This window comes from Megalobrama amblycephala, linkage group LG9 (genome assembly GCF_018812025.1).
Source record: "Megalobrama amblycephala isolate DHTTF-2021 linkage group LG9, ASM1881202v1, whole genome shotgun sequence".
Lineage (NCBI taxonomy): Eukaryota > Metazoa > Chordata > Actinopteri > Cypriniformes > Xenocyprididae > Megalobrama > Megalobrama amblycephala.
In genome coordinates this window covers 42,880,992-42,902,209 of record NC_063052.1, presented here as the reverse complement: position 1 = coordinate 42,902,209, position 21,218 = coordinate 42,880,992, and the positions used below count along the sequence as shown (strand labels likewise).

General features: G+C 35.2%; 1 protein-coding gene across 1 annotated transcript in view; it reads right to left on the bottom strand.

The window, feature by feature from the left end:
- Positions 1-21,218, bottom strand: part of akap9 (A kinase (PRKA) anchor protein 9) — a 96,749-nt gene that overhangs the window by 23,971 nt on the left and 51,560 nt on the right. The window contains 9 exon segments of the mRNA XM_048203409.1: positions 1,654-1,806; positions 1,962-2,056; positions 3,694-3,871; positions 6,342-6,461; positions 6,547-6,779; positions 8,479-8,517; positions 9,987-10,199; positions 15,617-15,779; positions 20,829-21,067. Coding sequence (XP_048059366.1) covers positions 1,654-1,806; positions 1,962-2,056; positions 3,694-3,871; positions 6,342-6,461; positions 6,547-6,779; positions 8,479-8,517; positions 9,987-10,199; positions 15,617-15,779; positions 20,829-21,067 — 1,433 coding nt within the window.

Genomic DNA, 21,218 nt, shown 5'->3' with positions numbered 1-21,218 from the left:
TCATCTAGTGAAAAAGTGTGGTACTGCGCCCAAACAAAATCTTACTGAAAGCTCATTTTTTCAGATATCAACCTGAAATTTGAAACACAACTGTTCAGATTTTTGGCTGAAGAGTAAAACTTATTTTGCAAAATATATATTTTATATAAAATACTATATTTTTACATTTTACATTTTTATAAACTTCTATAACCTTTTTTTCTGTTTCACTTACATTAGCTATTTCACTTCTACATAATCTGCCAAATTTCATCTTTAAAACAAGACCAGCCTTATGTCTATATTCCAAAGTATTCTTGAATTACAACTATTTAAGTTTGGATAGTGCATTTTCATAAAGAGCTTTTAAAGCGACAGCGCTCTTATAAATATATAAACAGAACAATATCATTTGTAAAGTTGTGGACACTAATATAGTTCTCGTTCTTGATGTGAACAGGTGATCAGACAGCATTAATGCTGATATAAACGCATTCTTTCAGTCGGGCTGAAGGAAATGCTTCTCTAAGGTCTCATGAGAAAAACAGCTTTCACACTAGATCTGAACCCTCTGAGTTTGTTTTGCTCAGTTGGTTCCTGTAAAAGCTCGTTTCTGGACTCAGGAACGGCACCAAAATCAGTTCATGACACATCATTTGGTTCTGTCACAATCACATGACACACCCCTGCTGAAAAACCCTGTAAAGCAGGGTACGGTTTATTTAACCTTTAGACTGAATCAAAAGAAAAAGTTGGCATTTGTGTTTTATGTGCATGCATTATGGCTCATATAGTCTGATAAGTGAGAATATGGAGGAACATTTTAACTCAGAGACTCAAACTGAGCAAAAATATGCAATATTGGAGATGATGCTGATATTTATATGTCATTCTGAAGCTTGTAATGTAAATCAATGGGATCTTTATAACAGTACAGCACATTAAATGCATATAAATATCAATATCTGCCAATAATATGTCTTAGTAAGATGATATTTAAACACGTAATTCTATGATCAGATCTCTGTAGTTTTAAAACATATAATGCAATGCAATGATTGAGAAATAAACCTGATGATTATATTTGATACTCATGATTTTTATAATAAACGATGTCTGGATAATCAAGTAAAGTTGTAATATTAATAACAATATCAAAGTTATTCTTACGTTTACTTGATGAAATCAGCACAGATTTGAAGCACGAGCTGAAGGACGTTTGTCAGTGAAGTTTTGATCATTTACAGGTCTTAGAAATTCATGTTTCACACATGACACAGAGGGCTTTATAGGGTTAAAGGTTTCATCCGGCCAGCATATGGACTGACCTGGTCTGGTTTGATGGTTTATATCTCAGGCTGCTTTAAGCTGTTTTCAGCAGGGGTGAGGATCAAACAACTGCTGACGATCAGAAAACTGAATTTACTGCACACACATCAGTGTCAGATATTATTCTGTGTGTGTGTGTGTGTGTGTTCAGTTTTGTAGTAAAAACAAGTGAAGTGATCACACTCACAATGATAATCATCTTAGTCACGCAAACACACAGAACACAATGAGACACGCGTGGGCAGAATCAGACTCTGAAAATGAACCTGAAGTGTGAAATAAATCTAAGTGTGAAACAGCCTCTTATGCAAGAGTGTGTGTGTGTGTGTGTGTGTGTTTTCTGACCTGTGCGAGTCGGGCCTGAGCCTGCAGGTCCTGCTGATGGCTGCTGATCTCCTTCCTCTGGATCTCCAGCTGCATGTGGAGCTGATTCACCTCCTCGCTCTTGTTCTCCAGCTCCTCACGGAACTGCTCCAGCTGCTCCTCCAGATTCACTATCTACACACACACACACACACACACACACACACACACACACGGTATACTATTTACATCAAAATGGACAATTCCTATTTACAGTGTTTATTCTAAATGATTTATCGGTGCACATCATTATTGTGTCATTATCATGTTGTGTCAGTGACAGGAAGTACCTCTTTCTCCTTCCTGTCCAGTGCCTCTCTCTCAGTCTGGAGCTGAGCTTCCAGTGTGACGTCTCCTCGGCTCGCCATGGACACATGCTGAACCTCTCAACCTGCATACAGAAACAAACAACACACGAACATACATCAGGACATGAACAAATCCACGAGTGCAGCAGACACAGTAGTGAGGGTCACAGCGGTCAGCTGATCAGTGAGGTTCACTAGCTTATTTAGAAACTTTTCGTCTGTCACGTCTGATGAGAATCAGAATCAATTATACAGACTTCTGTAAGAACGATTAACTAATTAGTCAAACAGGAGACCCACGTGCTATTTTGAAAATATGTAGTTTTGCAGATCACTAACAAACGGCACACAGCTATACAGAACAATAATGATGATGAGAATAATAAAAAATAATAACAATAACAATAATAATATTCCAAATAAAAAATAATAAACATTATTATTAGTAGAAGAATATTATTTATTTATTTGTTTATTTATTTATTTAATATATTTGCATATATTTTATAAATGTATTTATTAATAATAAAGTTGAATGGCATAATTATAATAATAATAAAAACAACAACTAAAATAACAATTATATCAATATTCAAAAATACAGTTACATAAAATACTGTATGCATAATTTTTTTGTATATTTTTATACAAAAATATATATTTTTATATTTTTTTTAAATATTTTTATTTTGTATTTTTTGTATAAATAAATACTAAAAAGTAATAATAATAAAATAAATAAAAATAATCAATAATTAATATTATTAATAATCAATAATTAATATAATTATATTTTTATATTATAAAAAAAATATTTTTTAATATAAAAAAGTTACAAAATATAATAATAATAATAATAATAATAATACAATAACAATAAGTAGAAGTAAAATAAAAAAACACAACAACAAAAATAACATATTAATATCAATAATTAAATAAAGTTATAAAAATATAATTATATTTTTATATTATAAAAAATTATATTTTTTAATATAAAAAATTATATTTTTTAATATAAAAAAGTTACAAAATATAAAAATAATATTAATAATAATAATAATAATACAATAACAATAAGTAGAAGTAAAATAAAATAAAAAAACACAACAACAAAAATAACATTAATATCAATATTAAAAAATACAGTTACATGACAAAATATTATTATTATTATTTATTCATATAAATAAATAATAATAAAAATAAGTAATAAAAAAAAATCAATAATCAAAATAAAAATTTGCATGAGAAAATAATATTTATTTATTTATTTATTCATTCATTCATTCATTTATTTATTTATTTCCTTTTTAGAACTCAAGGTCACATAAATAGGGTAGTGGAAAACGTGTTAGCGTGTTGACGGTAAGCTTACAGTAACCAGACAGAAACACGCTAAAAATATTCAAGATAAAAAAACTAAGAATAACATCTAGACCCATTTCTACTGCACATCCATCAAATCAGACACACAAACAGATCTTCTGATCTCGCTGACATACAAACCTAACAACACACACACACACACACACACAGAATATGATCATTAAAGCAGAGACGTGACACTAAATCACTGCATTCACACACACATTCACACCCAGCAAGGACACACACACGTTCAGCATTCAGACACTCCCATTCGTCATACACACACACACACGGCATCCCAGCGGAGTAAGACTGGCCGCTAACAGCACTAGCGCTGCGTCACGAGCAGAACACACACTGACCCGGTGCATGAGCGTCTGCTCCAGCTCTCTCACGCGCGCTCCGAGCGTCTCGATCTCCTCGTCTCTCTCGCGCACATCCCGCTGCAGCTGCTCCGCGCTCAACAGCAGCTCACTGCAGCAGTCCGACTTCTCCTGCAGCGCGCGGCTCAACTCCTGCACCTGAGAGAGAGAGAGAGATGAGGAGAGCAGTCACATGACATCAGACGTGTGTGTGTGTGTGTGTGTGTCGCTGCCTGGCAACTGACTGCCATTCTGTTCTTGTGTCTTTATTTCTGCACATGCTGAAGCTGTAAAGGACTGAATGTGTTTATATATTTGAAGAGTTTGGTTCCAAAACACAATAACTCCATTTTGATTAATTTGAGTAAAAAGGTGTTTCTTTACCAAGAAAGTGGCAAGATAAAAAACACTATTTTCTGTTTCAAACTTTCACATAGCATCTTTTGGTTATAAAAACATTAAAAATTCAAATCTACATTTTGATTTTAAAAGATTTATTATAAAAACGGATTACTTTTTGCAATAATCCAAAATGCAATATAATCCATGATGTTTTTTTTTTTTCAAAATGCAATTAATCCATCAATATAAAAGTTTTTTTCATATTGAAAATACACAACAAAGTAAGTAGATTCACATATATGACAGAGTCTGAACTTTGCCAATATTTATCTTAAATACAGACATTTTACTAAAAATGAATTCAGCGGGTCATCTTGTTAATGTTATAATTAAATTATTTGTCATTAGCGATTAAAGAGTATCTGGCGCCACCGCACGGTTAAATAAACACATTTGTCGAGTACATTGGTATTAAAAACGGCTTTTAAAAACTGTTCATGATTCAGTTTTGTGGACCGCAACAGAAGTTTGATGCTGTCGTGGAACAAGCAACAGCTTGACCGAGTGCCTCATCTTCTTCATCTCCTCACGTTAATGATTACATTTCCATGACTTGCGTTTCTTCCCCACCACAGAAACCACCACAGGTTCATCAATGCCGTCAAAATCATTCATTTTTCTGTTTTTGTTGATCACAAAGTAAGGAAAACTAGGAAGCCGGCTGTATTCAGGGCACCACCATTACTGTTTACGGAGCGTGGAATGGAGCGCTGTGATTGGTTGAGCGGATATATCACGCTCTGCAGAAAAAGGAGACTGCCGTTTGTCACGTTTTGGAAAGAAAGGGAGAAATGACAAAATAACAAGACGGATATCGCATTTTGCGCAAAATTAATAAATGACCAGATACAATATTGATTTTGGCGGAAATTCAATTTTTTTTAAAATGCCGTTTATCGTGTTTTGGAACCAAATTCTTCATATATATACATATATATACAGTACAGTCCAAAAGTTTGGAACCACTAAGATTTTTAATGTTTTTAAAAGAAGTTTCGTCTGCTCACCAAGGCTACATTTATTTAATTAAAAATACAGTAAAAAACAGTAATATTGTGAAATATTATTACAATTTAAAATAACTGTTTTCTATTTGAATATATTTGACAAAGTAATTTATTCCTGTGATGCAAAGCTGAATTTTCAGCATCGTTACTCCAGTCTTCAGTGTCACATGATCCTTCAGAAATCATTCTAATATGCTGATCTGCTGCTCAAGAAACATTTAATGTGTACAATTGTACAAAATATTTGAGTACAATATTTTTTTTCAGGATTATTTGATGAATAGAAAGTTCAAAAGAAAAGTGTTTATCTGAAATCTAATCTTTTGTAACATTATAAATGTCTTTACTGCCACTTTTGATCGATTTAATGCATCCTTGCTGAATAAAAGTATTAATTTCTTTAATTTCTTTTCAAAAAAATAAAAATAAAAATTCTTACTGACCCCAAACTTTTGAACGGTAGTGTATAATGCTACAGAAGCTTTGTATTTCAGATAAATGCTGTTCTTTTGAACTTTCTATTCATCAAGGAATCCTGAAAAAAAAAGTACACAACTGTTTTCAACATTGAAAATAATCATAAATGTTTCTTGAGCAGCAAATCAGCATATTAGAATGATTTCTGAAGGATCATGTGACACTGAAGACTGGAGTAACGATGCTGAAAATTCAGCTTTGCATCGCAGGAATAAATTACTTTGTCAAATATATTCAAATAGAAAACAGTTATTTTAAATTGTAATAATATTTCACAATATTACTGTTTTTTACTGTATTTTTAATTAAATAAATGTAGCCTTGGTGAGCAGACGAAACTTCTTTTAAAAACATTAAAAATCTTAGTGGTTCCAAACTTTTGGACTGTACTGTATATATATATATATATATGGCATTTAATCAAAAACCTTAAAATTAACCCTAAAATACTAATTTCTGGCTTTTAGGACTCATTACTGCAGAAATGTGTCATATCATGGAAATACAATTGGTTACGAACACCATTTTATGACTATAAACAGGCTGTTTATTAAGACTTCTGTTGTATTCTTGCTGGTTTTAGAGTAGTTCTGCTGTTTGGAGGTGTTTGTGTGTGTAAATCAATACTCTGAGTTGACATCAGTCCAGCCGAGAGAACACAAGCTCTCCAGCTCATTGTTTGAGGACTAAAGGCGAGAGCGAAACTAGCAGGAGGCTTCAGGGCGAAAGATCTGGTGTTGTACCTCTCTGTCCCTGCGGTCACTTCCTGTTCCTGTTTTGGGCGGATTCTTCAGCTGCTGCTCCAGGTTGTGAATCTCCTGCTGAAAGACGTCGCGCTCGTGTTCCCTGTCCGCGGCCTGCTCCTGATCAACAGAACGACAGAAACAGGTCAGGTTTGAGCCGTTCGGGTCATGTGACACACTTAAGGCCCTGATATACACGACTTACGTCCATGAACTTGCGGTTGTTCTCCAGCTGTTTCTCCAAGGCCTGGATCTGCTGGCGCAGGTCGTCTCCCTCCGCGCGGCGCATGTCCTGCAGCTCCTGTAAGCGGCTCACCTGCTCCTCCAGCTCCGCCTCCAGGTGCTTCACCTGCTGCAGCAGCTCGCCGCTCTCCTTCTGCGCCTGACGCTGCACCTCCACCTTCTCCGCCATCAGCTTCTCCGTCTCCTCCAGCAGGTCTGAGAACAGCCACAAGCACGTTAGGAGAGAAGGACAGGCGATGTTTGACGGATGACAAAAACGGAGCAGCTCCAGAGATTCATTCACGGTTTTGAATTCAAGACCAATAATGAAAGTTTTTTTTAAAAAATCTTTATTGAGAGTTTATGTTCTCAGTCTTTATAAACTGCAGATGGACTTTGATAATTAAACTGCAAACATTTTTATACGGAATAAAATGAATCTCATAAAACTCATTGTGTTCAGATCATATTTAACCACAAAATCAAAAGAAACAAACTAATTAAATATTAAAAGAAAAACTTAACTGAAAAAAACAAACGAAAAGTAGAAAATGTTGCCTTTGCAACTAACTGAAATAAATTAGCACATTTAAATAAGTAAATTTTTTTATTATTTTTACTTATTTAAAAATTCATTTTTAAAAAATAAAAAAGTTGAAGTTGAAGTACTAAAATGTTAAACTAAAAACTATTAGAACTATTAAAATGAAAACTGAAAATAAAAATACAAAACAAAAACCACTTTTTAAAATATTAATAAATATCACAATGGTATAAAAATAATACTTATATAACATTGCTTAATTGCTTAATGAAAATGACAGTAATAATAATAATAATAATAATAATAAAAAAAAAAAGGAGGAAAATAGATTTTTATGGAAACAATAATAACACTGCAATTAAGCACATTTGCCTTAAAATTTTATGGAAATTTTAAAGGCAAATGTGCTTAATTACAGTGTTATTATTGTTGACTAAAACTAAAAATATTACAAATTAAATATTACATGAAAAATTAAAATAAAAAAAAATAAAAAGAATGCCTTTGCAACTAACTAAAATAATTCAGTTTATGTTTAAGTACTAAAATAATATAAAACTAAGGGGAAAAAAGGAAATATATATAAAAATAAAAATGACAAAAGCTTACTAAAATGAAAATGAAAATTGAAGATACAAAATTAAAGCTTCTTCAGAATGTTAATAAATACCATGATGGTATAAAAATAATACTAGAATAACACTGCTTAACTGACATAAAAATAATAAAATAAAAAAATAAAAATATAACTTTGCATTTTGTTCTTTTGATTTTGGCATGAAATATGAAATTCATTAGTGAATGTTCTCTGCAGTTCTCCACTTTTGCATCCTACTAGATATGGCACATAGACAGAAGACATTTCCCACAATCGTTCCCATTCCTGTATGATCCATAATCACATGATCCGGTCAGCAACCACCGAACGAACCCACAGTGCAGGAGAGGACGGGGGATAAGAGTGCAAATGCAAAAAAGAAAGGAAAAAGAAAAGGAAACGTGTCCCTTATTGAACAGCCATCAATCTAATATAGTCACATGGTTTATATTTAGAATATATATTTAGAATTGTTTCCAGTGAAATACAATTCCATCCATATTCCTGTAGTGAAATTGCCCAAATAAGATGGCTGTTCAATCAGGAGATCGATCACACCTGCTAGCCTCAGTTAATCATGCTAGCGTGTTTCCAGCAGACAGAATGTGATGTTGAGTGAGTTAAAGTGAGGCAGCGGTTAGTCCATCAGGAGCCAAAAGCAAGCAAAGCTCCAAGCTGCTGTTACTGGTGTATTGATCAGAGACAGTGAGACACGGCGGGCCGGCCATGCAGCTCGTGAACACACACTCACACACACACACACTCACACACACCTGCTTCAGGTGCTGCGTCAAGAGCAGCCTCAACTAGTCCTGAGGAAAGAGAGAGTGAAAACAACACGTTCATCATGCAAATACAGGAGGAAAGAAGGCAGAAACAAGTGACGCATGGAGACGTGACAACATCCGCGTCTGTGCGCTGTTAAAGCATCTTCAGATTCTCCGGCGGGGGATTTGGCACTTCATGCACCTGTAAACATCTGAACTCACGTCTGAAGGCCTGTTCACACCACACCTGACACCAAAATAACTGCAAACTTGAGAGAAACTTGAACGAAAGAAAACGTGTTTTTCAAAATTTAGAGGGAAAATTTGCTAGATTGCAGTGTCATTATTAACTAAAACTAAAATTATTAAAAGTTGTTTTTGCTAATTAAAATAAAGCTGTAATAAAATAAAATATAAATATTAGATGAACAACTTAAACTTAAAAATTTAGTACATATAAATAAAAATTAGAAATGTTGCAACACGGTTATTATTTTAACAAAATCTTAAAACCCTAAAAACATTTTCGTTACTTGAAATAAAATAAAAATTAAAATAAAATAAATAAAATAAAAACGTATTTTATTTCAGCTAGATGCCAATGAAACATTTCCTATTTTCATTTAGTTTAACAATGTACTAAAATAACAAAAAATGAAATAAAAATGAATAAAAACTATATAAATATTAATGAAAATGACAAAAACACACAAGAAAATTACTAAAACTTTAACTGAAATTAAAATGAAAACGGAAAATATACACATAAAATCTAATTCAAAATATTAATAAAAACTACAATAATATCTTAATTATACTAAAATAACAGTTCTTGGCAACTAACTGAAATAAACAAGTTTAAGTTGAATATTACTAAAACTAAAACCAAAATAAATGAAAGCCAAATAGAAATATTTAAAAAAATTATATACGCATACTAAAATCTTAACTAAAATTAAAATGAAAACTAAAATATCAAAACAAAAGCTAATTAAAAATATTAATAAATACTATAATTGTAAATAAATAACACAAAAATAATACTAAAATGTTTAATTGTCATAAAAATAACAATTATTATTTAAAATTAATTAAATATTATTTAATATTATTATCTATTAATAATATTTTTTTTTTTTAAAACTAAAAACGGATTTAATTTTCTTTATGCAAAATATATATATTTTTTCTTTTGGTTTTGGCATGAAATATGATCATAACATGTTTTTGTTTGTACAGGAACTGGAAATGACGTGCTCTCTCTGGACTGTAATGTTCGAGTTGCAGCTAGCATTGTTTAATTTAGCATCTTGTCATGGTGAAAATTCGTGTTCAGTGTGAACGGGCCTTGAGAATCAATACTGACACAACCTATAAACAAATAAATCATCAGTTAATCATTCTGCATACTCTGATTTTACCCATGAACACTTTCAGCTTCAGTGTTTATCACATATCATTCCTCTGAAATTTAAACCAATCAAATCACAGCGAACGTAAGACACGTGACATACGTAGCTCTCGAGACCCCGCCCCGTCTCTCATGGCGTCCTGTTGCCGTGACAGCAGCTGGCGTTCGTCGTGTATCTGCTGTCGCTCCTGCTCGAGTTCACGCAGACGGCTGCCGGTCACATGCAGCTCCTGCTCCAGGTGCAGCTGCAGTTCGGCGTGCTCGCGGATCTGCTGCTCCAGCGCCAGACGCTCGCCGGTGTAGCCGTCAATCAAACCTGAACACAAACACATCACCACGGTTAGTACTGTGATGATAAAAGCTTCACATTTGAACTGGACAGCATCCATCCTAGTTCACAAACAGCCATTTGGTTTGAATCAACAGGAGGAGGTTTAAATGATTTCTGGGTATTTGCAGATCAAGTCTTTGTCTTTATTTGTGAGGTTGTATTAATGTTCAGTGTTTCCCATTAAGTACCTAAACTCTGGTGACCACAACAGTTTCATAATGAACTGAAAAATGTTCAAATTTCTCATAATAACATTAAAGATCTCTAACTGTGTTATGCGCCATTGCTTTGGCAAAGCATCTGTCAAACGAACTAAAATTGAAAGCACGATATGGCTTTTTGCCCTTATCAAAGCGCAAAAGACTGCGATTTCATTAAATTTAATTAAATATGTATATAGTCTGTTTGTGCTGCGTGTTTCATAGCGATGTGCGCGGTCAGCTCATGATCCGGTGTTTTCCATGTCTCAGAACGGCTCAGTTCACAACTCTGGCTCGTGTTTAACGTTTAGCATTTGAGAATTCTGTGAGATATAAGGCCATTATTATTATTCTATTCTTACTGTTTGGCTTCCTAAAATACAAGTGTGAATCTAATGAAGACTGAAGTCACAGTATACATTACACAGACACATGTCCCCTGACGCCCATAGAGGGACCGAGATCCACCCACCACAGTCTCACAGAATCCTGAGGGAAACACTGAATGTTGTTTGTTTTTGTATGGGCATGGCAGCTGATATAAGATCTCTAAAAATAACAAATCTTCTGAAGTAAAATATAACACTTCATTGATTTGCATGTGTAATGTGACACTCCAGCTGAATGAAACACCACACAGATTAACAAAAGCAACACATACACACACACAAACACAAAAACACACACTAGGCTTGCTGCGATAGTCGGTGTTACCAGTGGTCATCTGTTATACCCGTTACATCACTTGCCCACCGCAGCACTGCCCCCCCACTGTCGTTTTGATTTTTTATAGTAGCCTAATAAAAATCATTTAGTTCAGTTAGAGAACAGACACTACAATTAAAAACTGAAGGCGTCTGCTCAATTCAAGAGTCGCAGCACAGATCAGCAACAGGAGTCAGATTTCACCTCACTTCACCCATTTCGCCTCACTTCTGACTGACAAGACTTGGTTTGGTTTCAAAGCGAAATGTAAAAGTGAGTTTATCATTGTACTGTTTTGTTGTTGTGTTTTTCATCAAGAATAATAATGAACCCACTATTCAATCAATTGCCGCTAATTTGAAAGCGAAAGTAAAATGCGCACAGCAGCACAGGAGCAGAGCAAGTGTTTTTAGTTCATTCTTATGGAAGTTGAGTTACAAATGAATTGAAAATGCTTATTCTGCTCTGCGCCAGTGGACAATGGGAAATAGGGAAATAGTGGGAAATAGAAGGAAATAATGGGAAATAGAGGGAAATAGTAGGAAATAGAGGGGAAACGAGGAAAATAGTGGGAAATAGATGGAAATAGTGTGAAAAAGAGGGAAATAGTTAGAAATAGAGGGAATGGTGGGAAATAGGGGGAAATAGAGGGAAATAGAAGAAAATAGAGTGGAGGGAAATAGTGGGAAATAGAGAAAAATAATGGGAAATAGAGGGAAATGGTGGGAAATAGAGGGAAATAGATGGAAATAGTGTGAAAAAGAGGGAAATAGTGGGAAATAGTGGGAAATAGAGGGAAATAGAGGGACATGGTGGGAAATAGGGGGAAATAGAGGGAAATAGTGTGGAGGGGAGTAGTGGGAAATAGAGGGAAATAATGGGAAATAGTTGAAAAAAGAGGGAAATAGAGGGAAATAGTGTGGAGGGAAATAGTGGGAAATAGTGTGGAGAGGAATAGTGGGAAATAGAGGGAAATAATGGGAAATAGAGGGAAAAAGAGGAAAATAGTGGGAAATAGAGGGAAATAATGGGAAATAGAGGAAAATGGTGGGCAATGGTGGGAAATGGGGGAAATGGGGGAAATGGGGGGAAAAGTGTGGAGGGGAATAGTGGGAAATAGAGGGAAACAATGGGAAATAGAGGAAAAAAGAGGAAAATAGTGGGAAATAGAGGAAAATATTGTGGAGAGAAATAGTGAGAAATAGAGGGAAATAATGGTAAATAGAGGGAAATAGTTGGAAAAAGAGGGAAATAGTGGGAAATAGAGGGAAATATTGTGGAGAGAAATAGTGGGAAATAGAGGGAAATAATGTGAAATAGTGTGGATGGGAATAGTGGGAAATAGAGTGAAAAGAGGAAAATAGTGGGAAATAGAGGGAAATAGTTGGAAAAAAGAGGGAAATAGTGGGAAACAGACGGAAATGGTGGGAAATAGTAGGAAATAAAGGGAAATAGTGTGGAGGGAAATAGTGGGAAATAATGGGAAATAGAGGGAAAAGAGGAAAATAGTGGGAAATAGAGGGAAATAGTTGGAAAAAGAGGGAAATAGTGGGAAATAGTGTGGAGGGAAATAGTGGGAAATAGAGGGAAATAATGGGAAATAGAGGGAAATACTGTGTAAGGAAGTAGTGGGAAACAGAGGGAAATAGTGGGAAACAGACGGCAATGGTGGGAAATAGTAGGAAATAGTGTGGAGGGAAATAGTGGGAAATTGAGGGAAAAAGAGGGAAATAGTGGGAAAAAAAGGAAATAGATGTAAATTGTGGGATCCCCCCCCCCCCATACACTCACAAACAAACACACACTCACACTCACTCACTCACTCACATTCACACACACACACGTCAGGCTCTATTTGGTTAACAGGGTTTGAACACAACAAAGCATTTCTGCCCCAAATCTGTTACAGGTCACTGACTCTCCTCTCAATCTCACTCAATAAACTCCAACACTTCAGGAGAAATATGAATCAACATTCTTTCAGCTCAAACATTAACATCTTCCAAGTGTGTTTAACAGAATATTCACAAGGAAAAGAACATTGCAGGACGAGGCTTGTGTCACTTGTGAAGCTCATGGTGGAGTTTAGCAGTATTTAATAACACCGCTCCACATACAGACACACAGTTGTTCATTCAGCCACAGGCACGCAATAACTCATGAATATTTAATGACAAAGATCTGACACTCTTTAAGGTCATTTGCAAATGAAATGAGGTCGCAGTGAGCGATCAGACTAACAAAAGAGCTCGACACGACACACATGACGGAAGATCACAGCCACTGAAACAACAACAAAAGCTATCAGTACTGTCAGCATGATAACTGAAACACTGAGAATAACACTTGTTGGACAACTAAAGCAAAAACACATTCCTGTATTTAAATATGCATTTAAATGTATTAGTTGTGAAGCTGAACGAATGCTTGTAAATATAGACACAGTGACGGTTCATATGCACTGAACACAGAATCAGCAGTCATGTACAGACACGCGGCAGAATAATATAATAAAAGATGATCAAACCACAGACTCTCACAGGAACATCAGACGCTCCTGCAGGCCAGTTTGATGATGATACGCTTCTCGTTTCAAACATGCGCTCATTCGTGCGAGAGACAGAGGTTTATTATCAGATTACATGTTTTAATGAGACAAACATTTAGGTCACGACAATTTAAAGAATTAAAACTATTAAAGACTAATTTCAGAAGAACATGCCGCACCTAAATGAACACAAAATGGTTCGTAAAGTAATAGATTCACTTAAAATGATGTTTTAAGTGACTGTCCAAGTAGGTCTGATGTGGTGGAATTATGTCACATGACCGTCAGTATGACAAATTAGTGAGAGAAGAGCAAACATCACGCAGGGAGACACTCCCACAATCCATCACAGCAGCATGTGATCTATGTCACTGTCTGTTTCAGTGCTATCACACTGTCTTGTGAAATGACTATGGTAAACGTTCAGTCGTAAATAGCAAACTAAACAATCTAACATTCAAATATTTACGATATGCCAATTTCCACCATGCACAAAGAAAATGAATAAAACAAAAGAGAGTAACCGTGACAACACACTCATAATGCTGGTCTGTTAGAAAGTCTCTGAATGTTGGTGTGTGTGTGTGTTTGTTAAAGTACCAGCCACTGCTGTCACCAACACACACACACACACACACACACACACACACACACACACACACACACACACACACACACACAGATCGATCAATCAACTGTCTGTCCTGAGCTTCTTCAGAAGTGAAAGAGAAAACTGATCCTTGTGTCTCTAAACTGTTTTGTGAGGAAACTGCAGGTGATTTGTTTAAAAAAATAAAAAAAAATCATAAAACTTTAAAATAAATATTTAAAAAAATATTTTCAAATAAAAGCAATCAAAATAAAACAATTACTAAAAATTAATAAAATCATAGAATATAAAATTAAAATAGGTAAATGATTTTAAAATGAAAACAATCAAAATAAAACTTCCTAAAAATTAATAAAATCATAAAAATGGCAAATTTAAATAGACAAATTATTTTAAAATAAAACGATCAAAATACAATGGTTGGTAAATATTTATAAAATCATAAAATGTAAATCAAAATTGGAAAATGATTTTAAAATAAAAACATTAAAAAACACTTAGTAAAAATGTATAAAATCACAAAAGTTATAAATTAAAATAAATTAAAATTGAAATAAAACACTAAAAATTAACACAATAATAAGTGTAAAATTAAAACAAATAAATGATTTTAAGTGTGCCCATTAAAGGGTTAGTTCACCCAAAAATGAGATTTCTGTCATTAAATACTCTCCCTCATGTCGTTCCACACCCGTAAGACCTTCATTCATCTTCAGAACACAAATTAAGATATTTTTGATGAAATCCAAGAGTGTTTGTTAAATTGCTGTCTGATTGCTCTCGGATTTCATCAAAAATATCTTAATTTGTGTTCTGAAGATGAATGAAGGTCTTACGGGTGTGGAACAAAATGAGGGTGAGTAATTAATGACATTATTTTCATTTTTGGGTGAACGAACCCTTTATCAGTGAACAGTGAACATGTGAATGTGTTGTTAACTTATTAAAATATTGACTTAAAATCTTATTTTAGCTCAAAGGGGTTCAGCTTACAAAAAAAGATTTGGAATCCCTGATCTAGATCAAACACACACACACACACACACACACACACACACACACACACTGCTCATATAAAGAACACACACTAAACTGAAGACACAGAGCTGCAAGTATATAAAAAAACATTTCATTCTGAAATACGATACAATATGGAAGAAAAGATGAGCGCAACTTGCAGCTTCATGCTGACTTTAAGGGTTATGATACACACTGTGTATATACAAACACGACCCACCTCTTTGACACACTCACGTGCAGCCAACACACACACAGATCCTCCACAGATCCTCCTCACATCCTCAAACACACACACACACACACACACACACACACACACCTTCAGCCTTGTGCAGCTCCAGCGCCAGCTGCTCGCGCGCTCTGGCCTCCTCGCACAGACGCTCCTGCAGCTCCTCCTGTCGTCGCAGCAGCTCCTCCATCTCCTCATTGTGCCTGAACTTCTCCCTCATCAGCTCCGTCTGCGTGATCCGCGCATGTTCCAGCTGAGAGGGAGACAGAAACATCATGATGGGCGAGAAACAGGGTTTGAGGATTATAATCTGAACTGGATTGAACTCCATGGCATGCAATGCAAGATTTACTGCTTTATGAATGCAGTAACAGTAGATTATAAAAACAAACAAATATGCCTGTATTCATCAGACATCAGTGTCATGTAAACTCAGAATATCTACTGTAATAAAAACTTTGATCTATATCAGTGAGAAAAGGTAGTGGCAGGCAGTGGAAAAACATCCAGTGACTGAAGAGTTTCTGGAGTGAATTAAAGTAATGAAGTAGTAAACGATGAGCAGAGCATCATTACAGCCTCACGGCCTTCAGCGAGCGATTCGTTATGATTGTGTGTGCTGTTTTGAGGGACATGATTATTACATTACTTTGTGGAATTATTAAAAAAGCATCATAATAAATACTCAGAGTGATTATTTCTAATATTACCAGAAAGGAACAGAAGATGCATGATGGTTTATTAGGAATGTTTACAGGAATGTGGATCATGTGACGCTCGTTTTCAGAATAAGCCAGAATACAGATCAGTGATTTGCATATATACACTACTGTTCATAAGTTTGGGGTCAGTAGGATTTTTAAAAAAGAAATTAATATTTACTCTCCTCCATGTAATCCAAGATGTTCATGTCTTTCTTTCTTCAGTGGAAAAGAAATTAGGAAAACATTCCATATAGTGGACTTCACTGGGGTTCAACGGGTTGAAGGTCCAAATGTCAGTTTCAGTGCAGCTTCAAAGAGCTCTACATGATCCCAGACGAGGAATAAGAGTCTTATCTAGAGAAACCATCCGCTGTTTTATAAAAAAAAATAAACATTATATACTTTTTAACCACAAATGCTCGTCTTGCACTGCTCTGTGATGCTCCACGCATGACGTAATCATGTTGGAAAGGTCACGCGTGACGTAGGCGGAAGTACCGCAGTAGGGCGAAAAAACTCCATCTCATTTTCAAAATAAAAAATCGTTGTTTTACCTTTTTTTGTAAAGGTCGTTTGACTTTGTCTTTGCATGTTCACTTTGTAAACATTGGATCGGTACTTCCGCCTACGTCACGCGTGACCTTTCCAACATGATTACGTCATGCGTGGAGCATCACAGAGCAGTGCAAGACGAGCATTTGTGGTTAAAAAGTATATAATTTGTATTTTTTTTATAAAATGACTGATGGTTTCTCTAGATAAGACTCTTATTCCTCGTCTGGGATCATGTAGAGCTCTTTGAAGCTGCACTGAAACTGACAATTTGGACCTTCAACCCGTTGAACCCCAGTGAAGTCCACTATATGGAGAAAAATCCTGGAATGTTTTCCTAATTTCTTTTCAACTGAAGAAAGAAAGACATGAACATCTTGGATGACATGGAGGAGAGTAAATTATCAGGACATTTTAATTCAGAAGTGAACTAATCCTTTAAGCTCTTGAGCATCAAATCATCATATTAGAATGATTTCTGAAGGATCATGTGACACTGAAGACTGGAGTAATGATGCTGAAAATTCAGCTTTGATCACTGGATATAAATTACACCTTACTATATATTCACTTAGCAAACAGCTGTTTTAAATCATAATATTTTTTCACAATTTTACTGTATTTTTGCTCAAATAAACTTAAACAGACTAAACGGTTCATGCTTGTTTAGTTTCAATGCCACACACGTCTGATCTAAAAATCGTTCTGTATTATTCTCTCAGTTATGTCAACAAGTCTCTGAGTGCTTGATGTGGTTACAGACTCAAGAGTGAACCGGCGAGAAGCTTCAACAAAAGGATTTTATAAAAACACGACAGTGAGAGCGATCTCGTGTTACGAGTCTAAACACAAAACACTTCATACACAGAAACACACCCTGGAATCTCATTACAGCCCAGTCAACGTGTACAAAAGCTCCTCTTATCTAACTATACAGACGCCGAACGTCTCCAGCGCTGTAAACCTTCCTCCGCATGATTCTCAAAGGTCAAAATCGATCTCCTGCATGAGGAAGCACCTGCTCAGGTGACACTTACTGTATACGGAGGAGTGGGCAGGGAAATCTTGGAGACGACTTTGAGCAGGTGTCCGTTGTCCCGCTGGTTGACGTGCGAGATCTGCGTCTGCACCACCACGGCGTTCTTCTCGTGCAGCATGTGGCTGAGAGGGAAGGGTCGCGGCAACGGGATGCGCGATTCCACCTCGTAAATATCCTGATCCTGGCTATCCAGCCAGCTGTCGCGCAGGATGTGGGAATTCCAATACGTCCGATAGGAATCCATTGCGCCGTCCTTCGTCTTCGCTCGCGACTCTAACGTTTGAGACTAGTTGTCAAGCGACGGGTGAGTTAACATCTCTATGGAAGAGCCTCCGTGTTGGTAAACACACACATGGCCGGTCAGGGAGAACAAATCCCAAGTAATTCCAGAGATCGGTAACTAAAGGAGAGCAAAACTCCAACCTGTAGCCTAGAAATCCAAACCGGAGAGTTGTAAAATCACCAGGACTCTCTCGTTCACTTTCCCTCGGTTACTCCTGCTGGAAACTCATTAACAATTCCATGCTTCCGTGGCAACGGTCCCCTGGGAAAAGGCAGGGCCTCATTAACAAGTGAGAACAGACCATAGCAGCGCTCCGGGGGGAGATCATCTCCCTCTCTCTCTCTCCCTCTCTCTCTGTATCAGCTGTGCACTTCCTGTTAGTGAACATGTGCGTGATACGTCGGCAGGGAGGCGGAGTCACATGGGCTGCAGGTGAGTGACAGGTTGATTTAACACACACACACACACACACCCACCCGCGCCCTGCCCGAGCCTGTCCGACTAGATTCCTGCTCCTCATAACTGAGAATGAGACCTTTAAAGGCTTCAGACGATTATAAATCAGGAATGTGGCGCTTTGGTTCCATTTGAGTAATTATTTTCTCTTCTCAGTCTCCCTGATAACATCATTATTGATTAACCGCTCCTCCCACACGAATCTTCATTCTTGAACAAGCCATTACATGATTAACCAAGCCATTAAAGCAACTGATCACCACAGACCGCTGGTAAATCCTCACTTCTGCTGGATTTAAATGTTTTCGCTCAGATTTATGAGTGTTGCATTGATTTACAGCTGTTTTTGCTGTGGTTTTTTTATTGCTTTCACAGAGGAATGGCTCTGATTACGTAAGATAAGGGTTTTCAATCTTTTAGATGCAAAAGGCTGCTATAAATTTACATTTATAAGACCCAATTTATACTGTGAAAAAAAATATAAATATGTGTAAAATATTATTTGGAAACTATTTTGTTTAGTACGTTTTTTCTACTCACTATATCACTGTACTATGCATTATTTATTTGTTTATTTTAATCTAATTATATATATATATATATATATATATATATATATATATATATATATATATATATATATACTTTTATAATTTATCTATTTAAAAATGTTTATCTTTTCATTGTTTATATTATTTATTTATTTATTTTAAATTAACTTTCATAATTTTTTATCTTTTTATTGTTTATTTTATTTATTTATTCATATCAATTTTTCATTTAAATTTAACATTTGTTACTTATTTATCTTATTCATTAACTTATCAAATTTGCATTTTAATATTTTTAAATATTTATTTTATTAATTTACTAATTTAAAACTTATTTCATTATTAAAGTAATTGTAATATTCTTTTTGATCTCATTATTTTATTAATCTATTATTTGCCATTTATTTATTTATTTATTTATTTATTTATTCATTCATTCACTATAGTACTTTACTATGCATTATTTATTTGTTTATTTTAATCTAATTTTATTATTTATTTTATTCATTTACCAATATCACATTTTTATTTTATTATTAAAATAATTATTTTTTCAATCAATTACTGTTTTATTATTTTAATTTAATATTTGTTATTTATTTAATTATTTATTTATTCATTTATATAAAATTTGTATTTTAAATGTTTTTGTTTATTTAATTAAATCTATTTATCTCTTTTTATTTTAAACTATTTTTATTTATTTAATCTATTTTTAACTTTTACAATTCATTTCTTTCAATTTTATTATTCATTTTATTTATTTACTTATATCAAATGTTTATTTTAATCTAATATTTATTTATTTATTTTTATTCATTTATTTATATTAAATTTGTATTTTAATCTATTTTAACCTTCTTATTTATATATTTTAATCTATTTATTTATTAAATCATATTATTATTTTTTTTTTACATTTTCTGTAAACATTTCCACGGATCCCAGTTTGAAAACTCCAGCATTAGCAGCTTAAGACAATTTCATTTTAATCGCCACATGCACATCTGCTCACATTTCAAGTGGAACAAGATCTGATCTTTAAATCTGTGGCATAAAACATAAATATCACCAAATTCAGCATTCAAGATATTTATCTCCTGCAGGAAGTGATGATCAGAGCGAAGCTACATACACTATTGTGAAACAAGGTTTCGCTTTACTTCACACGCCCACAGCTTTACGGATGTTAAGCTGCTGCCACGGAGACCAAAAGCATTATGCAAATCTGCTGGTATCTACAGGCGACCGGCCCCGCCCACTGTACAGAACGTGTCTCCTCTGAGCATTACTTTGAGCCCTGATGCCTCATGGGAGAGTCCATCTGATATAACCAGCAGCGCTAGTTAATGATCCAAAGACAACGTGTTTAACCAACACACGCTCTCAATATATGACCTAATCCTGCTCCCAATGTGTGTCAAAAGTTATCTGTCAAGTGCTGTTTCATACTGGTCATTAAGACTGTTTAATGTTTTAGAAAGAGTCTCTTCTGCTCACCAAAGCTGTGTTTATTTGATCAAAAATAGTGAAATATTATTCCAATGTAAATCAGCTGTTTTCTATGTGAGTATATAGTAAAGTGTAATTTATTCCTGTGATGCAAAGCTGAATTTTCAGCATCATTACTCCAGTCTTCAGTGTCACATGATCCTTCAGAAATCATTCTAATATGCTGATTTGAAGTGTTTATTTTGGCTGCTTGTGCTTGCCGTACCTGAGTGGTGGTCTCAGTGATGGCGATGAGCAGCTTCTCTACGGCGCTCTGCAGTCGTGTGCTGATGCTCATCAGATGCTCCTCCCTCTCCAGCTGGAGCTCCGCCTCTGGGTGCAGGAGCCCCGCCCCCTGGATCTTCAGCGACATCTCCAGCCCTTCATCGGTCTCGGTTTCTGCTGAAAACACGCTGACGTCATCCGCGCCCGTCTCGCTGCCGTGGACACTCTCAGAGGACGCGTCTGTGTACGGGACAGAAGGGATTTGCTGCTTCACCGACATCAAAACACAGAGTAAATGAGCTGATCGTAATGTTCGTCTTGAGTATTACAGAAATAAAAGGCAGATGTTGTGTCTCCTAAACAGGACTGAAATGATGAGAAGGGCTTTATA